Consider the following 20,626-nt stretch of genomic DNA (forward strand, 5'->3'; position numbering starts at 1 on the left):
TTACTACAGGCGACTGCTGCTTTCTGAAGTATCAAAACCATCACTGCGTTTCCATCTGGTTTCCCAGGGCGAGCACTACCTGGAGTCCAGGCTTTGCTATCCTCTGAATAACCGCAGAGATATAATTCATCTTGTTCACATTCTCTGAATGGAGCATTGGATTCTCAAAGAAGCTATTCGAGATCTAATACTATATTAACTGGATAAGTGTTTCTACACATGGAAATATAGCACAAAAGAACAGGAGTTGTGAGAAGGTAAAGGAAGTCAGATGTGTAGGTAGAATTGTTTAAGCTTGGATTCCTCTGACTTTATATTTCCACTTTTCACAAGTGAACTTCCCATAAAGGGCCTTCTAGTCAGTAAGAATGGACAACTATTAGGGTAATCTGTTAGCACACAGAGGGTACTATATTCTCAATGAAAACAAGCAGGGCTTCCTTCCATGACCTTACATATCTTTCTCCTACCCATGAGATGGAAAAAACAGTGTGAGTACTTTTAAAAATGAGTAAGGTTATTGATGTAGTATCCCATGATTCATTGTTCGTGTATAATACCCAGTGGTCTATGCAATACTAATGATGTACTTACAGTGACTAACATTTAAAAAAAAAAAAGGTAAAAAAATAAATAAGGTTAAAATGTAACCACTTCCCAAAGTTGACTTCCAAAGTAACACAAATACAGGAATTAAAACTATAATTGGAAAAAAAAAAACCAAAAAGCAATTGAGGTTATTAAAGGAAAACAAATTTGTTTTTCCAATAAGACCAAAAATATACGGAAGCAACACAAGAACCTCAGTTTAGATGCAAGCGCTCGATGAAAAAGCATGACAGAAATTGCATAACTAATTTACAGTGACCTTTGTAAGCCTTCTGAGGTAATTTATCTTGATAAGATATGCTTTAATGTGGATAATATCAAATCCATTAGGCAGGAATAACTTAACTGCCATTATAAAAACTAAAATTTAACCAGGAGGCAAATATCTTCCTCCAAATGATGCCATTCTTTCTCACAATCATTACTGAGTATGCATTATTAATGTTAAAAAAATTTATAAAATCTTCATCTTTGGTAAGTGCTACTTTTATCATTCAATGTTAATACAATCATCAGCATGAGAAAGTGGACCTGCTTATTTAAGAACATAAACCAATACCTGGCTTCTCTTTTGGGAAAGGAGTTCAGAAATCGAAGGAATATAATATGCAATTTTCCCTCACCTTTCTCTCTCTTTCAAAGCTCTTATTCCACTTTAAACATTATTCTTTGAGACATCTTAAATTGGTTTTCTGACATCTATACCAAGGCATGTAATACTCTGTCCTCCACGAGGCTGTCAGAAGGAAATCCATCATCCTTCCCATCCCTATTCTTCAGGATAAGGTCCATTAGTCATCTCTTCACTAGATCAACTAACCAAAACTATGATCAGAATTTCTGAGGATCATGTTAAAAATTTTAGGGCCTTAGTTTCAGATTCTGATTCTGATAACTGACATAGGAACAGGTAATGGGAAACCAATTCTCTGTTATAACAAAGTTCCCATAATTATTGGCATTTCTTTGCTCTTGACACATTTCCTTACCTTCTCTATTATGGGATAGGGAATTCTTTGATCTACTCTTTGGAACTGCCACACAATGATCAGCAAACTTTATTAACCTCTTCTATGACCTCGCCTTAACTAAAACTTGACTCTCCTTGTATGGACCCTGTTTCCCATCCATTCCCTCTCCAGTGGTGAGGGACGATATCTATCTTCCTCATCACCATTTCCAGTCAATTTTGCAGTCATTTTTTGTAAAAACTCCAGCTCTTTTAAGGTTCAGTCCATCTGACTACGTCACCTGTCATTTAACCTTATCCGATGAACTTGACACCTATGGCTCCTAGTCTGTCTCTCCATCCCAATTCCTGTCATCATCCTAGGTGACAGTATTTTCCATGTGGACATCCAAAACACTCACTCTTCCATTCCCTGACACCCTCATTTCCACTTCAGCCTTATCAACTATTATTTCTAGGCTTTGTCATCAACTCACAACTGTACCACTTCCAAAATCACTAGTACAAACATCTCAATTTCTGATCAAAGTTTGCTCAAACAATTCTTGTAAGTCCATTCTTTATCATCAATGATATTTTGAGATCACAATTCCTCTATTTTCTTCCTATTCATCAGCAGCACCCGCTTCTACTCCCCTGCCCAGTCTTTCCTCTTCCTCTTTCTCCGGCTTAAAGAACAAAGCCCATTGCTTTTAAAATACCAAATCTATAATATGAATATAAAAGTACTCAAGATCCAGCCTTCGCTATAACATTAGACACATCTTATGCCACAAACAATTTCCTTCTGACAGTCTCATGGAGGACAGAGAAAAAACATTTTCTTTGTTTTAGTTATCTTTTTAAAAAAGATCTATTTATTTGAGAGAGAGAGCTGGCACAAGCAGGAGTAGGGGAAGAGGGAGAGGGAGAGAGAATCTTACGAAGACTCCCACTGAGCACAGAGCCTGATTTCTTGACCCTGAGATCATGACCTGAGCTGAAATCAAGAGTCAGATGCTTAACCAACTGAGCCATCCAGGTGCCCCTACGTTTTAGTCATTTTGACTTTTATCCACTTCCTTCAATGTGCTATTGCTTTTCTGGTGTCAGAGCCTTTAGCTAGAGCAGTCTTCTGCTCTTCTTTGCTTTGTGACCTCCTAACCTTCAAATCTCAGCTTAAATTTCACTTTCCTTGCTAAGCCTTCTCTAACACCGTTAGTCTAGATCAGGTCCTCTAATTTTATTTTCCCTTAGCAACTTTGTCCCTCTTTATTCTTTATTACAAATGAAATTAAATTATCTAATTAGTTGATTAATCATTCTGTCCTTTCAGAAAACAAGCTCCATAAGAGTAAAGGGGCAGATACTTTTTCTTCCTCAATATATTTCCATTCTCAATTAAAGCAAAGAGTATTAATCACTCCCAAATCTCAGGCCTTCTATGAGCCTTCCTATATTGCATAGGCCAGAAAGTAAAAACTGTATTTCCAAGATTTGCTGTAGGCAGGGTACTGGACGCAAAGATCAGTTCTGCTAACAACATGCACTTGCGCAAGATCTGGATAGTGGAAGATAAGAGGAAACCTTCTTTCTGCTATCATCTTTTGGTTGTAAATAAGATCTTGGAGAAATGAGGGTTGAAGTTATAACAGAAGCATCATACATTCAAAATTTAGCTTGCCAATGTGTTCACGAGTGTTGGAAAGACATATATAGTAGTCGCAGCTGTAGTTTCTCAACCGCTGGATCACCATCGAAGTAGCTGGGTCTTTAATTCAACAGTTCCAGTGGTAGCCCCCTAATTTCTACTTCCTCAATCTTACCAACATTAGTAAGTACCTAATTTCTTGTACAAGATTCTTCTCTATTTAAAATGTACCTAGAATGGTTTGTTTCCTTTACTGTATCTTGACTGATACAGTACATGTCTTCTTCAATCCACTCTAAACAGGCTGACAGCAGAGGTTCCTTAGATGTTATCTAGAGATCTACCACAGAGACCGGTAACTAGTTTACATTCAGTAAATATTCACTGAGTGATCATCACTATAAATGGTTTGAGGCTTATGGGTATATAATCAGTTCACAGACTAACCTAATTCCCCACAACCAATTTTCATGTGTCATTCTGGCTGCGCTAATTATTCACTTTAACTTAGGAGAAAGGAAATACCAGGTGCTCTGTCCATGTTATACCCCTTGAAAGAGGGTAACATAGGTAACCCTGATATCACTACAATCCAATTATAGAGAAAGAATTTACTATTCCAGAGACAGCACCTTAATTAGCAAAAGAGAAATCTCATCTAAAATTGCATTCTTTATATCCATTATATCCATTTGGCCATAAAAGCTGAAATAATGTTAAAAAAATCACACTGTGAAATGTGGTTTTGATCTTTAAATTTTATCAGTATAAATCTCTGTATCTCTTGGGATTTAATAACTGTACTTATTTAATCTGCATGTCTTTCGAGTGCTTCTAAAGTATTTTCATATGAGAGAACAGTATTCTAATTAACACAGTTTCCAAAACAGCATGGTTCCTTAAAAAGATACATACATTTGTTATAAAAATTTTACTCTATGCTTCTAAAATACATCTTTAAGCATAAGAACAAAATTTGTTGCAATTAAAATTTACTTAAAGGTGATGATGAAAGAAATAAGAATAAGATTCCAATGTCCTTATCTCTGTCTCTTATGAAGCATCTCCTCTATTTTCAAAGTTGGCCATACATTAGAGTTGACTGAAATGAACACCTGGACCAAGGGATTTTCCACTGTGTGTTGGAAAAAGAGTCCTACTTTTCAGCACTTGAATTCTGGTCATATAACTTGTCTCTTCTTCCACAATCTTCAATAGCTCCTCACTGCATATAAAGTCCAAGTGCTGAAGCAAGTGATTTAAGGTCCTCCCCATTCTGACCAAAATCTATATGCCAGGCCCTTCATACATATTACATCCCAGTGAAAAGAGAACACTCTCATTGTCCAAATATATCCCGTGGTTTCCTTTGTTCATGTTCCTTTTCTTCTTTCCTTGGAATGCCCTTTACCTTTGTAGCTACATATTGAGATACAAGATCACTGGTTTGAATTAATCTACTTCTCTTTTGTGAACCGTTTGTTCTTTTATGTTATTTACCATATTTTACTTTCTTTATTTATGTATCTCGAAATCCTCTGTGAGACTGTCTGTGTCTTAAAGGTAGAGAAACACCACCTTGTTTTGCTACTTACTTTCTGTGGCACAAAAAATTTGATCAATTGAATTAAAACTGACAGTTAACTTAGAACAGGACATCTTATTATATGCTCTAAAATAACTGCGCTCAATAGGTTATAATATTTAATTGAATTGCTGTTCATACTTTAAAATTCCCCTACTGCTGGATATTTATGCTGCATTTTTTACCATTACAATGTGTTGGAATAAAACTCTCGGTATATATTACTTTTCTTTTTCATCTGTTCTTGGAAAGATTCCCAGGTTTAGAATTTCATGGCTAAAGGATCTGGAAGAAAGTGTAGCTCTTAACATATATTATCAAAAAAAAATTTTTTTTAAAGGATTGAACCATTCGGGCACCTGGGTGGCTCAGTGGGTTAAAGCCTCTGCCTTCGGCTCAGGTCATGATCCCAGGGTCCTGGGATCGAGCCCCACGTCGGGCTCTCTGCTCAGTGGGGAGCCTGCTTCTTCCTCTCTCTCTGTCTGCCTCTCTGCCTACTTGTGATCTCTGTCTGTCAAATAAATAAAATCTTTAAGAAGAAAAAAAAAAGGATTGAACCATTCATTGCCACAGGAAACTAGAAATGTACCAAATCCCCGAATCATCTTTAGAAATGGACATTATCATTTTCAGTTTTTAAAGATTTATTAGGTTAAAGAGTATAGAGTCCATTAATTTGTACAATTTTATTCATTAATTTTTTATTCCAGTTTACTATTTTTTCTTCTCTTTGCTCATTTACTAACTGAAAACTTCATGTTTTAGTTATTAAACTTAGTACACAAGGATGTTGATACACATATAAAAATGTAGATACTGATACATATAAAGCTGTAGTTACTAATATTTCCCCCAACCTGTCACTGCCTTTTGAGATTCAATGTATTATTTTTTGTTGACAAACAGCATCAAATTTAAATATTTTTACATCTATCATTCTTTAAATTTGTCATCTTCTTTCCCTTCAAAGTACATATGTAACCATTTATAGAGTGTCCACTGTGTATCAGACCAAGACATGTTACCTAACTTATTACAAAAATCTTAAGATATAGGTATCACTGCCACTTTGTTTATGATGAAACTAGTTCAAGGAAATTTAAAAAGGCTACGTTACCATGCCTGAGTCCAGATAAATATCCAGGTTTGCCTGGATCCAAAGCCTTTATTCTACAAGGGCCTACTTACCTTTGAAAACAGAAAAGTAATGTCTCCAAAAATACAATTAAACATTCAGTTCTATTTTGTATTAATTTTATTTCATTTTATTTAAAATTTTAATATGTCTTCAACATTCTTTCTATGTGGTTATAACAATTCTACAAGAGTAGAATTATTATATTAACCTCCAAAAAGAAAGGAGGTTGATATGGCTAAGGAAAGAATAAACTCTGATCAAACAAACATTTTGCATATATTCAAAATAAAAAATTAAAAAAAGAGGTCTATTTGGCACCTGCTACTTTCTTTGGCTAATAAGTATCATCTATACCAGGAAGGGAAAATTCTAATTTTATTTGGCTATACTGACTACTAAACTGCTAGAGTAGAAATAAATAAAGCTATTAAGTATCTGATAACTTAAATCAAAGTTAAATTCCTTTAATTTAGATAAAGGCTAAAGCTGACCTATGAAAAAAACAATGAAATCATTGGTATATCTAGATAATAATAAAAATGTCAAAAAATGATTCTTTAAGGTAGCTTGAGGGGACAAATTATTATTGGATTTTTTATAGAGTTCTCCTTTAATAGATATTTTGAATAACTATATTCATAAGGCTTATTGCATGACAGACCATTTCTACCTATAAGAAAAAATTTTAATATCACTAATTGTAATAAAATCAAACCACATATCAGTACCCATAAATCGGGAGAAATACTATCCAGGAGTGAGTGGGAATACCCATCCCATTACTAGAATATTTAAAGTCTGTTAAAAACTTGTCCCTAAAGGAAAGAATTTATTTGACTAAGATTACAAGTGAAACAGAATCTGAAGATTCTAATTGAAATATTCATTCAACTTGAAATTAAATCATAACTGAAACTAATAGCTTAATAATGAAAATACCTGCATCCCTAATGACATATTGCTATAAATGTAAGCTGCTACTACTTTTCCTTTAAGGTATACTCTATCTTACAGAAAATAGTGGTTTCTTAGGAAAATAACTTTATGCAGGAGAGAAAAATATATGCAGGGCAAATTAGGAAAAGTCATTCATATTGTTCATTATCCTTTCACCATGTTAAAATTTAGTTATTAATGTATATTTTCTAAAAGTAGATTTCCATAAATATGATATGTTTTTATCATTGTTCATTTTCCAAAATAATTTTATATATTATTCTATTGTTTCTCATAGTTAACTACTAGAATATGTATTATTTACCCTATTATTATTTCATTTGATAGAACAGAAATTAAGTTTCAGAAATATTTAGGTGTTTAAGGCAAGAGGGCTTCTAGAGGTGAAGTATAACTAGTGCTTTTTGTTAATGTGCCCTCTTGCTTTGGGCCTCATTTGGAATTCTTAAGATACTCCCTTCCCCATGGAGAACTGCAAGATCCATCTCTATAGCTTAAGCTACTCTTGGGGTACTTCATTTTCTTTCCCCTATTTTCTTATTTCAGTGGACACTTTGAAAATATAGCTAGTTTTCATATGGGGATAAATTTTACATTAAAGATGGAAAAATGGGAATGATATGAGGAGTCCTAAAATATATTGTTACTTACTGGGAAGAAAAGATTCATTTTTGGCTGTAGCTAAGGCAGAGAAATAGCCTTACCTTTCTCTCTCTCTCTCTCTCTCTCACACACACACACACACACACACACACACACACACACACACACAGAAAGAGAAAGAAAAGAATTTCCTCAATGGAGTTTTATTTATTATTTATACAAATAAAGTAGAGTGTTGAATAAAACTGTGAAGAAATGTTTTAAGAACCGTAATTGGTGAATCAGGAATTGAGATAGTTACATTACACATTACACACTTAGGGGTAAAGTGCTAGTGAGGCACAGTAGGGATTTAGCTGTATTTCCATTAACAGGAGTCATGAGGCTAAATTTCTATGTACTACCATAGCAAATTTACCTTCTAATTTCATTTTAATGTTTCGAGTACTTAATTTCCCATTTTTCAAAAACATGGTAAGGAATATCTCCTACCATCATGATAATAGCTCCTCAGAACTGCTAGAATGTTAATACCATCCAAGTTCAAAAGAAACTTAAATAAAAAGCATATAACTAACACTAGGAGAACAATCTACAATTTTGGAGCTTCAATAAAACATTCAGAAAGATTCCCTTATCTTTTGGTACAGAATCATATCTACCATGGAGGGGACAGGTTTTTTCAATCTCTCTTCAGCAGAAATGAGGGATACGGTTAGGCTGAAGAAATGTTCTTCCATTTTATTAGAAACAAAAACCAAAAAAGAAACAAAAAGACTCAAAGCTCTGAAAGCTTTAGAAAGTCCAGATCAGATTTGGTTTTGAACATTTAGGATAGAGTGTGGTAAATAGGGCAGGCTTTGGAGACAGACTGATTCAAATCATGGCTCTACTACTTGTTACGTGGCCTTCTCTGAGAAAATTATTCTCTCAGTTTCAGTTTCCTTATCTATAAAATAGGGATAAGAATCTCTAAGGGACAGAACAGTGGTGGAGATCAAATGAGAAAATTAAAGTGAGGCCATCTCATAATGTTTGTCTCAGAGGAACAAAGGGGGAAAGAAAGTAATTTGGGGGTACTTACTATCAGCCAAATATTATATGAAAGGCTGGGAATATAACAGTGAACAGGACAATGATCCTTGAAAACATGTACTTATTAATAAATGTTTGGGAATGCCATTCTTGTTTGAAAAAATCCAATAACAATAGGCAGACTGGATAAAAATCAAATATAATAAAAATATTTTTAAAAAGGTATAATAAAAAAGACTTGGGACTTTCAAGTCTACTTAGCTGTATTAAAATGTTCCATTTCTCCACGTCTCTCTCTCTCTCTCTCTCTCTCCCGCTCTCTTTTCTTAACCATAGTGATTTATGGATCTGGTGACAATGCCTTAAATAAACGTCATTTGAAAATGTCTCTATGTAAGTTATTTCTATATGCTTTATTTCAAGCTGTATTTGAATTACTTACACATATACCATAACAAGTGGTAATAACAGTACAAACCTATATCGAAGGTTCTGTGAGACAGAATGAGTTTATGTATAAAGCAATGAAAGCAATGCCAGGCACCAGTAAACACCTGATAAATGTTAAACCCTATTATTATAGGAATTAAATAATAAACCTGCATCATTTGGAATAAGCAATAGCTTTCAGAATTGAGAAGTATGAAGTAACCAGAAATCCACAAGGTGGCTCTCAAGGCTTGGCTTTTAAACACAATGGAGTTGTTTTATTTTTCCTAAGAAATGAAAGAAGACTTATGAATGCCAACCTGACTTTTCAAAGACCCTCATAAATTCATAGTTAATAAATAACTAGAAGACTACAAAGCTGTTTAATAAGTGTTATGTAATAGAAATTTTATAAAGTGGAGAAAAATGAAGAAAATGAACAATTTTTATAGTTCTAAACTGAAAGACTCTGATGTTCAAAACAACTGACATCACATTTATCATATTTAGAATTTAAAATGTCAATACAAAATGGTAAAATTCATAGTGGAGTCAAATGTGAAGTCAAAACAATTAAATGCATTTTACCAAGATGATAAATGTGAAAGCGTATAGCACAATGTCTGACAGCGAGCAGCTGTTCACTAAAATCAGTTAAATCTCATGCATATAACATACTTTGAAGTTACTATCATTTTATGTCCACTGACTTTTTCATTTGAAAATGTATTTTCATTGCTTTAAATCAGGACAAACAATTTCTGTGAAGGGCCATATAGTATTTAAGGCTTACTAGTGGACCACACAGTCCTTGTAGCAATTGTGCATTCTTCCCTCGTTCTGCAAATACAAAAAAGCAGCCATTGACAAAGGAGTCTGGCTGTTTTCTAATAAAACCTTAATTACAAAAACAGGTGGCAACCTTTGGCCTTCAGGCTGTAGTCTACCTATTCTTGATCTAAATCATTATCTCACATAATTAAATAAAACCTTCTGTAAATCTTAGGATGCTATCAATACTCAAATTACTTGGGGAAGTGCTTCTCAAACTGTAATGTGCAGTAATTCACCTAGGGATGGAGGCGAAATGCAGATTATGATTTGGTATATCTGGTATGGGCCTGTGGTTCTGCATTTGTAAAGGTGACCCAGGCTTTTAAGGTCCTTTAAGTATATGTTGTGTAGCAAGGTTATTAAACTCCCGGGTTTTTTTTTTTTTTTAAAGGTCTTATTTTTAAGTAATCACTATACCCAAAGTTACAACCCCAAGATCAAGGATCACATTGTCCACTGACAGAGCCAGTCAGGTGCCCCTAGCCTTTCACATTCTTGAAAAGAACTTCTATTTATGCTGCTTTAATCTGTCTATATTAACCTTAGAAATTAAAACTGAGAAATTAAAAATATTAACTATTAGGTTTTTAAGAGTCTAATAACCCTATTCAATGTTAACACATTTTATGGAACTTAACTATTTTATGTTTTAACTATATTTTAATGAGGAGGATAAACACAATTCTAACCATATTGATAGACGTGGTAATTGAACACCTCATACACTGGAATTCTTTGGGAGATCATTAAATAAAAAAACTAAAGATCATAACATGATAAAAATGTAAAATTAAGTCCTTGGAAACTAGAGGTCATATATCTGTCATGTATAAAATATCTGTATTATCTGGCACATTAAATGCTTTAGTTCTTATATCTTGCCGTCATTTGTTCCCTACCTGCTTTTCTGCATGTCCATATTCAGGTCCTTGTGTAGGTAAAAAGCAGGAAATCTGACCACTATTTTTTGCTCTTTCTATTAGAGACATAGCTGTTCTTACAGTGGCATTTCGAGCATGTACAAACACCATCACCTGAAAGAAAGAAAAGCAGTATATTTAATACTAAAATTCATTAAAAGCTTAATACTAGTCTGAAAATCACCATATATATATACAACCATTAATTTTCCAAAATGCAACCCCCCAGTTTATGAATTCCCCAACATTTCCTTATTTTAGAACAAAGTGTATATAGGATAAAGGCAAGTTAAATAAAATTCAATAACATGGCTTTATATACTGTTAACCTATAAATTGGCGGAAATCAGAAATGAGATTAAGGTATTATATAAAATGTTGAGTTTAATATGTGCTTTTCTCTTTTGAAGACATGATTCATGAGTGCAATCATATATTATGGGGTCAGAGTATAAAAATACATGAGAGTCTTATTTCTCCACTGTCAATGAAATTTCCAGTATCATAAAGATGTTTAAAGAAATTGAAAACAATAAAAATACTCTTCCTTGGACAAAATCATGTCAAGAACAACCATTTAAAAAATAGAGTTTCGGGAACTGTTGGAGATGAAAATGCTTCTAGAGGGGCATTTGGAATTTTCTGCTGTTGTTTTTTTTGACCTTCCTGTGGAATTACTCACAAAGTGACTGTGGAAATCTGAATTACGGGTAAGTCACGTATCTGGACGCTTTGTCAAGGACAAGTGGAAACAAGTATTTTCAGGGACAGTCAGAATGTCAATGCAACTGAAGAGAATGAAATCAGAGAGTGAGGAGCACTCAGAATCTGATGCCCATCAGTGCTGCCTTCTCCTCTGTGTCTTTTCTTCTTTGGCTTCCAAATCACCCACCCCACCCCCATTCAGCTCAACGCCAGCCTTCCCAAAGCTCCATTACTATAATACACTAATTTTACTCTTTTATATGGACAACCAATCTTTTTCAATTTTATCTGATGTGAATAAACCACCTCTAGGTAATTTGACATTTTAGTCAAAATCTGATACATAACAAACTAAGGACAATCAGCAGTGTGGGTGACTTAAAGACAAGTTCTAGCCCCAGTTTGCAACAAAATTGAGAGCTCTAAAACTCTCTGGTTACCATAGTATTCCCCTGAGGCCTCAGCAACATGGAGGTCCTAAATCTTGCCTTTCTCTCAACCTCTCTCCATATTTATCTATTAATTATGTTTTCCCAGAAGCTAAAACATTGGTGTTATTTCCATGATACACATTTAGAAAAATGCGCCACTGATGGTTTTAGTCAAGGAAATGATAGGCTCATGCTAGCTGACCTAAGTAAAAGAGGTCATTTTGAAACATTTTGAACAAAGGTGAAAAGGGGAGGGAGACCTGGGAGTTGACTGGAAAGGAGATGGAGTGACACAGATCTAGAGCACACACTGCATAATTTACTCACAGTAATCTTATGCCCGTAAACTTGCCAAAAAAACTGTTCCATGTACGGGATGTCAATTATAATCCAGAGGAGAGTAAAATCACAGAGTATAAACATTCAAGAAACTGGGATGCTTAAATTACTAATATTCTTTTAGAAAGTGTTCAAAATCAAGGAGAGTAGATAATCTGGAGAAGACCAAAATTCCTCAATGAAAAACTCCCAAAGCATTTAAAGACAATAAAATAAGCATTGCAAGTCATCTAGAGAGATTTAACATTAGTTAATCACAGCCATCAAGGATAGAAAGTGTAAGCTTTCATACTTGGTTAGAGCTCTAACTGATTTGTTGATACTAATGTGTTTAGAAAAGAAATATGATCATCAGAGTATCCCTAAGAATATATGAATAAAAGTTATTTCAGTAAGCTTCATGATTACTTGGAAAATTCTTCTGTTTTCCTTATTTTCAACAACAACAACAAAAAAAAACCCAAATCTGATTTTGATAGGTTCTCTAGCTTTCTGGGGAAACATCTTTATCTCATGGGGTGTCAGGAGTCTACCACTTAAGCTCACTGTAATATTTTCATCATTATTGACATAAACTGTTTAATACAAAGTTAGATAGAAGAATTCTGCTAGCTATAATGCCCTGCTGAAGCTTCACCAGTTCAGAATCTCTCACGTTATATCACCTTGTCTCATAAAAAGTAAGGGTACTTCAACAGTGAGTTTCCTCTTAGAAAGTTAAGGCAGACTTTTTTGTCTTATGTAAAATTAAGCTTTATTACACACAAAGCCTCACTAAACCCTAACGATAAATTTTAAGAAAATCTAAATTAAATGAAAGTATTCATATTTATCCACTCTTTCAAATGTTTGAGAATTCTGAGAATCATTACCAAGCCCCAAGAATTCTGCGAAAGAGAGAGGCAACATTTCTGCCCTCAAGGAGATGACAATCTACTATGATGTACTAAATAAGCAGAAAATATTTTTCACTTGCTAAGTATTTTCTAGCTATGGATGTGTAAAGTACTGTTGAAAGAGGAAATATGAAAATGCAGAAGACCTGGACCCTTCTATAAAAGACATGTACAATTTAAGGAAGGAGAAAAAACTACACAGGGAGCATGGATAACACAGGAATGTGAACCATGAAGCTGGTGGGTCGCCTTCAATCAGCCACTGTGCTGTATTTACACAGTCCCTACTGAATTCCAAACCATGCGCTGAGCACCACGGATAGAGTGAGAAGTACAGTCCAAGGCTCCAAATGGGTCTGCTCCTGCTGGCGAGGAAGAATCACTAGTCATCAGCCCTATCTCCTATAGAAGCAGGTGCAGGTGGATGGAGGAGCCTACAGTAGTATTGAAAGGAGGGTGCGTGTTGTGATGAGCGCTGGGTTTTAGAAGAAACTAATGAATCATTGAACACTACATCAAAAACTAGTGATGTACTATATGGTGGCTAACTTAACATAAAAAAATACAATTAAATACTTATCCTTCATAATTTGAGTGTGTTAGCTTGAAGAAGTACATTCTCTTTCAAAGTTTTTCATACTGAGATCCAGGAACCTCTTCATGAGAATCATTGCTGGGGTCATTAAAATAGACTTCTGGGTCCTTCCCTAAAACCAACTAAGAATATTTAGGGGTGGGACCTAAATTTTGAATTATTAACAACTTTTGAGATAACTACTGTACTACTGTGTGAAATTAGTTAATAATTACCACCAACTTAGTTTTCTTCTCCTAAGGTTAAACAAAGGAAACATAAACAAAATCACTACTAAAGAGATGATTTTAAAAACTCCTTAATAACGTGTTTTTATTTACATATATATATAATATCAGGGAATATGAAGGTATTTCATATAACCAGTATAGCCCCAAGATCATTTCCCAGATGGGTTTTTATAATGCAACCAGATTTCTATTCTCCATAATTCAAATGCCACATTATGTAAATCCTGTTGATACAAAGAACATAAGGGAAAATAAAATATGACCCTAAATCTTCATTAATTATTTCAGTCTGACTTGTCAACTTATCATTTTGCAAATTATTTTCTACTGGAGCCAAGAGAAATATTAGTTACAACTTAAAATAGCAATTTCTTTTTATTAAATGATCCATCACTTCTTGTTCAGTAAAATAAGCTCTTTTTCTTATTAAGAATTTTCTGTTTAGAGGCTCCAACAGAAGCCATTACAAGGTTTTGGGTCTCTATAACATACTTGATTTTATGGTTTGTTAATTTGGTTAATTAATTTTAATAGACATATAAAAATTATAACTAACAGAGAGGACAGCACTGTTTTATTTGGCATAAATAACTCCAAATCAATCTTAGAAACACTACTGGTAACTGAACAGCAGTTAAATAGGCATAGGTCATTAAAATAAGATTATAACAGTAGATTCAAGTCAACAACATTGGTAAATTTTAATAGTTTTATGAAACTGTTTATATTTTTGAGGTTAGATTAATGCATTTTAAAAATAGTGTATATACTTGTTTTTAGTTTAAAAAGCCATTTAGTTTAAGAATATATAATTAAATCAGTCCTGGGGTAGGAGAGGGAGTATGTGAATTTGCATTTTGGTCCTGCTATTTGATGTGCCAAAGACAGTGTACCTTACATGAGATGTCGATTAAAGGTAATGAAAGAGTGAAAGCCGAGATAAACAATGATTCTAAAAACTAGAAGGTTTAAGTAACTCACATTGTTTCAATGTATTCAGAGGGAAGGACATATTATTTGAAAAATACCAAAAATTCTACTTTGAAACGTTATATTAGGGGCATCTGGCTGGCTCAGTCGGTTAAGTGTCTGCCTTCAGCTCATGTCATGATCCCAGAGTCCTGGGATTCAGCCCTGCATTGGGCTCCCTGCTCAGTGGGGAGCCTGCTTCTCCCTCACCTCCCCACGCTTGCTCTCTCTCACTATCTCTGTCTCTCTCAAGTGAACAAATAAAATTAAAAAAAAAAAATGTCATTAAAGAGGAGTGATTTAGGACAAACTATTTCATTTCTCCGATTCTTATTTCCCTCGCTCCACAAATAGGTTCTAGAGTCACAGTTTAATATAAAGCTTGAAGTACATAATGTAAGTGAAAACATTGCATTTAGTAAAATCATAACTCTCAAACTTTAGAGCACTTCAAAATCATCTAAAAACACAATTGCTGTTCCTTTCCTCCACCACCCTCTCAGAGTAAGTAGGTGTGAGGCAAGCCAAGACTGCATTTCTTTTTCTTTTCTTTCTTTCTTTCTTTCTTTTTTTTTTTTTTTTAAGATTTGTTATTTATTTGGGAGAGAGAGAGCCCGAGTGGGGGGTGGGGAGGCAGAGGGAGAAGCAGGCTCCCTGCTGAGCACAGAATCCGGATGCAGATGTGGGGCTTGATTCCAGAACCCTGAAATCAGGACCCCAGCTGAAGGCAGTTGCTCAACTGACTGAGCCACCCAGGTGCCCAAGACTTTGTATTTCTAACAATTTCTAAGGAGATGTTAACACTCTTTGTACAGCAACTTTGAAAACCTGTCAGAAGTGGTAAGTATCAGCACCACTGTAAGGGTAATAAACAATAAAACGAATTTGGCCTAAAAGACTAAATAAACTGTGAGATCAGTAAATGACTGCCATAAATTGACACGTATATATTTATTCCCCATTGATTCAAATGTGTACATATCTGACACCACATGAAATAATTTAAAAGGCCACTTATCCTTTAACAGCTTTTGTAAAGGTGCTGTGCAAGATGAATGAGAAGTAAAAAGAAAATTAAAGGAATATTTAAGCCTGAGATTATTTGAAAATAGGAGGGAGGGCAAGGATTAACTGTGAAATGTTTAATCAAAGACTCTTCCCTAGAAATTTCCACTAAGAAGGAAGACTGAAAAGGAATACCTGAAAAACACAGACAGAATGGCAGATAGATGTTCCACAGAAAATGCTAAGGAATGACATTCTTTTTTTTTTTTTTTTTAAGATTTTATTTATTCATTTGAGAGAGAGACAGTGAGAGAGAGCATGAGGGAGGAGAAGGTCAAGGGAGAAGCAGACTCCCATTGGAGCTGGGAGCCCGATGTGGGCCTCGATCCCGGGACTCCGGGATCAGAATGACATTCTTTAATATTAGGTATTCACTCTCGTACTGGTTAAAGAATAAAGCCTGAGGGTGAGGAGTTTCATATCCTAGTGGTTTATGGTTTCACTCACTGCCCTGTTAGGTGTCTTGCTCTCATTCTTTCCAACTTTCTTAACCCAGGTTCCTCAAGAGAATTAACTCTAATGGCCTAAACAAAGAGTGATTCTAAATCTGCGTGGTCCCCAGACTAGCAGCATCAGCATCCCCTGGGAATGTTTGAGAACTACAAACTAAGGGTCCAACACTAGATCTGAGTCAGTGACTCTGAAAAAGGGGGCTCAGCAATCTGGTTCAATGAGCCCCCCTGGGGGTTCTGATACATGTTATGTTAACATTTGAGAGCCTGCATCAAGCCAAACCTTCCCTGTGCCCCCATTTAGAACATTCTGGTATCTTTGGGAGGATGGAGAACACAGGCAAATCATTTTCTATGTTCTATATAGTTTGAATGGGGAGTGCCACTACAGATGTATTTCAAATATCTTGTATATCACAAGAGCTTGTAAGCACGAAATAGTTTTTATTGCTGTGGTCATATTACCACATCTATGTTATCAGGTAAATGCAATTTTAAAAGGTTTGATTCTGCATGCTGTGCAATCAGAAGACATCTGTGGTGGGACATTACAAGTAAGTACAGAATTCTCATTTTAGGCCTGCCAATGCTGGCCAGCTGAAGACACTTAAACCACCTAAAAATCTTTTCACATCAGTACAGTTTCTTCATTTATGTTTTACATTTGCATAGTATTCCATTACTTAGAAATGCCTTAATTTAGCCAGTACATTTACGTTGTTTCCAATCTCTCATTATTTAAAGCAATGATGTAATAAATAACTGTTCACAAGATTTATTTCACGTTTGTTGAATATATTTGTTGGATAATTTCATAGAAGTGAAATTGTTAGGTCAAATATATATGACTATTCATTTAACTATTTCCTTATTCTGAACACTGTCTGTTTTGTTATTGGATATTTTTTTTTCTTACCAATTTATAGGTGTTCTCTGTATATGGAAGATAATATGCTTTGTCTTTTTCTATATTGCAAATATTTTGTTCCAGCCTATAATTTATCTTTTGACTTTGTTTATGGTACCTTGTTTAGTATGGAAACAGTTAATTTTTCTTTAACTCTATCAGCATTTTTCTCTGTGGCTTTGAAGAAATTTACAGATAAGTGAGTAAAAAATAGCCGTAAACATTTGAAAATGTGCTGAACTTCACAAGCACTGTGTGGCTCTGGTAATCCAATAGTAGGCACAAACGGCTCTGGATTTTGCTCTCAAAAATGGCTATCTAGAAAGATACCCACAATATGGTGTTAAATGCAAAAAAATCAAGCTGAAGAACAATTTCCATAGTATTATTCTGAGTATATATGTAAAGGATGTGTGTGTTTAAAATTAGGGATATGGATGGACACCCACCAAATAAAATGCCTCACAAAATGGGAGTGGGAGAGGATAAAAAGAAGTTTCCTTTGTATTTCTTGTATTGTTTGTCTTAGCCACTGAAACAAGCCCTAATAGTTTTACAATGAAATACATAAATTATAATGAATAGAAAAAATAATGATGACAATGAGGTTATAAAAACTTTTTATAATGTACTACTTACTATACTAGTATATTTGACATGATAATTTTATTGCTAGGTAATTTGCGGTATCAAAGTAAAAACTTGAAACATATTTGACAATGTACTTATAAGGGTGATGGTGGCACTTTTGATATAAGTGACAAATTTATCTTGTTTCAGAGTACCTGGAAATGCTTTAAGAAGAAAAATGTTCTCATAGAAGAAAATAAATAGCATTTCAAGGGAAAGTATACAGAGGTCAAAGGTACACAGAAGAGAGCAAATCCACAGGGTGGTAAATACACATTTTTGATAGACATGGACACAGAGGAGCAGTAATATCTGGAAAAGCAAATAACAATCTCATTATAAAATATGTATTAAGATAGAATTCACTCAAGACTCAGAAAAAAATGATACTTGAGAAATTATTTTTATGTTAGAGATTTTAAACTGAATAGAGAGAAGGCTATCATTATGAAAAAAAAAAAAAAGACTCAAGGAAGTATAAAAGAAAACAGCAGAAAGAACATAGGAAAACCAGAGAAACAATTTTATTGTTTCTTGTAAATTGAAAGGACAATCAACAGGAAAAAATTTTAAACGGTGAGGTTAACTTAAAAAAGGGTTTTTTTTTTATGAGGAGTCAAGATGAGTAAGAGAGTACTGAGGTACCCCTGAGAGTCAGTATGATTATTGGAGACAGATCTTACAAAAGGGAACTCTGATTTAAACATTTTAAAATATAGCGTTGCAGCCACTGAACTGCTTGAAAAGTTAGTACAAGTTCATAAAATTTCATTAGGAAAAAGAAAAGAAGCCCTTTTATCTACATGGGGGAGATGGATGTTAATAATATGGTTAAATTAATACAATAAAAATTTCCCTGATGCTTCCAGATAGAATTATTCTTTTGAGCATCTAACAAATTCATGTGCTCCTTCCCTTAAGCATTAATCACTGACTACCTTTTATTTTTAGCTACTTTTATGCTTGACATAGCTCTTCTACAAGTCTGCCATCATCCAGCAATTACATGACAGGCACTGGGGACATAGCGAGTGGGCAAGCCCAGCACTGTTCCCTGTGCTTTTGGAGCTTCTGTTTAGTTACTATGGCGAAAGATTAGAGTCTGAGAAGATGGGGAACACAGAAGCTGCTATTTATTACATGAACAACTATGGGAGGAAATAGCAACAATAAGAACAACAAAAATAAAAGGGAAAAGAAATAAAAAGCATAATTGAAAAATTAATTGGAGTCCTTTCTTAAAGATAGCAAACTACTTGATTTAAAGATCCTGACATTTCAAGTTTTTTTATTGGTCTTTGGGCGTCATCTCTCTGAATTCTTCTTCCTATTGTTCAAAACCTCCATGCATTTGCTCATGTTTTATTTTACTTAGGTCTCCTGCCAATTCTCTCATGGAAATTCTACAAACCTTTAAATCCAATTCTAATGGTTATTCTCCAATTTCTCTAGGGAAATTAATCATTCCCACAGCACTTTGTTCATACTTGTGCCTTGTGTAATCTCAGCATATACACAGGTTTCCACCTTGATGTTAATAACTACTACGACTAACGATAAAAGGAATTATTTATTAAATGCTTATTATGTGCTAGGCCCAGTACTAGGTGCCATGCACAGTTCTCTTTCTCACTATTAACAACACTATTAGATAGGTAATATTATTAGTATTTTACAGATAAGAAAACTGAAGTTCAGAGTTTTACTAACTTGCTACTCATTCAAGAGCAGAATAGGGAATTAGCCTCATTTGAAAGCCTACTTTCTTTGCATCAAATTATATTTCCTCCTTGGGTGTTGCCTAAAGGCAAGTTTACATCTTACTCATTTTGAGGTCTCTTTGTCATCCCCTGTCTCACTCTCCAAACTATCATTCAATCAGTAGGTACTCAATAAATGAGAGCTGAAATTCCAATGTTAAAAATGATCAGTTTTCACAGAAAACATTTATTTTTTTAAATATGAGCAGAAATTTGAATTTAAAAGTTTATAAGTTATAATAGGATGTAGGCTGAGTTAGTACTTTCACTGATACATTTATGGGAATATGGGGTATCAAGTTAACTTTCAAATTATCCAACTAGATAGTTAATTTTCTTGGATTGTTTTTAAAAATATATTAGCAAACATTTTACTGATATTTAATAAACCAAAATTGCTACTGATTAGTCTTCTAATACTATTGTATAGCTATATGTGTATATATTTTAAGGCCATTAGAAAGTTCAAAATTTGTGATTTAAAAAAGAAACAACTTATAAAATGAGCTATTCTGAGAGCATCTTAAAAAAAAATTCTGGACTCTGAAGTCAAAGATAGTTCCTAAATCAAAGCTACCTATATTTACAATGAATCAAATTAATCAAATTCATTAAGCAAAACAATGTCCTACTGGTGGACAGGAATAAAGAAAGTATTCTTACGTTTAATAATGGTAGAAAATCTGACACTACTCTACCTGGATTACATCCACAAAACTATTATTACTAAAAGTAAGTTCAGCTCTGAAAATAGGGCTAAAACAATAAAATTTAAAGTCATCTATTTTAATAATCATGGGTGTAACAACTAGCATTTATTATCAGATATTCCTGGCAACCAACTAATTTACTAACACATAGTTTTTTAGTTTAAGATGATGTGGTTAAATGCTTATCAGATAGACCATAAAAATACAAACTACCTGAGACAGGGTTA

At 34.1% G+C, this 20,626-nt stretch overlaps 1 protein-coding gene across 4 annotated transcripts in view; it reads right to left on the bottom strand.

The window, feature by feature from the left end:
- Positions 1-20,626, bottom strand: part of ASCC3 (activating signal cointegrator 1 complex subunit 3) — a 340,635-nt gene that overhangs the window by 151,362 nt on the left and 168,647 nt on the right. For all 4 annotated transcript variants that reach the window (XR_004382744.1, XM_032858205.1, XM_032858204.1 and 1 more), the window contains exon 14: positions 10,690-10,824. Coding sequence is in view for 3 of the 4 variants with exons in the window: in XM_032858205.1 (XP_032714096.1) it covers positions 10,690-10,824 (135 nt within the window). In the remaining variant the exon portion in view is untranslated. The remainder of the gene's footprint in view (positions 1-10,689; positions 10,825-20,626) is intronic.

Source organism: Lontra canadensis, unplaced genomic scaffold (genome assembly GCF_010015895.1).
Source record: "Lontra canadensis isolate GAN:19392208 unplaced genomic scaffold, GSC_riverotter_1.0 scaffold14, whole genome shotgun sequence".
Lineage (NCBI taxonomy): Eukaryota > Metazoa > Chordata > Mammalia > Carnivora > Mustelidae > Lontra > Lontra canadensis.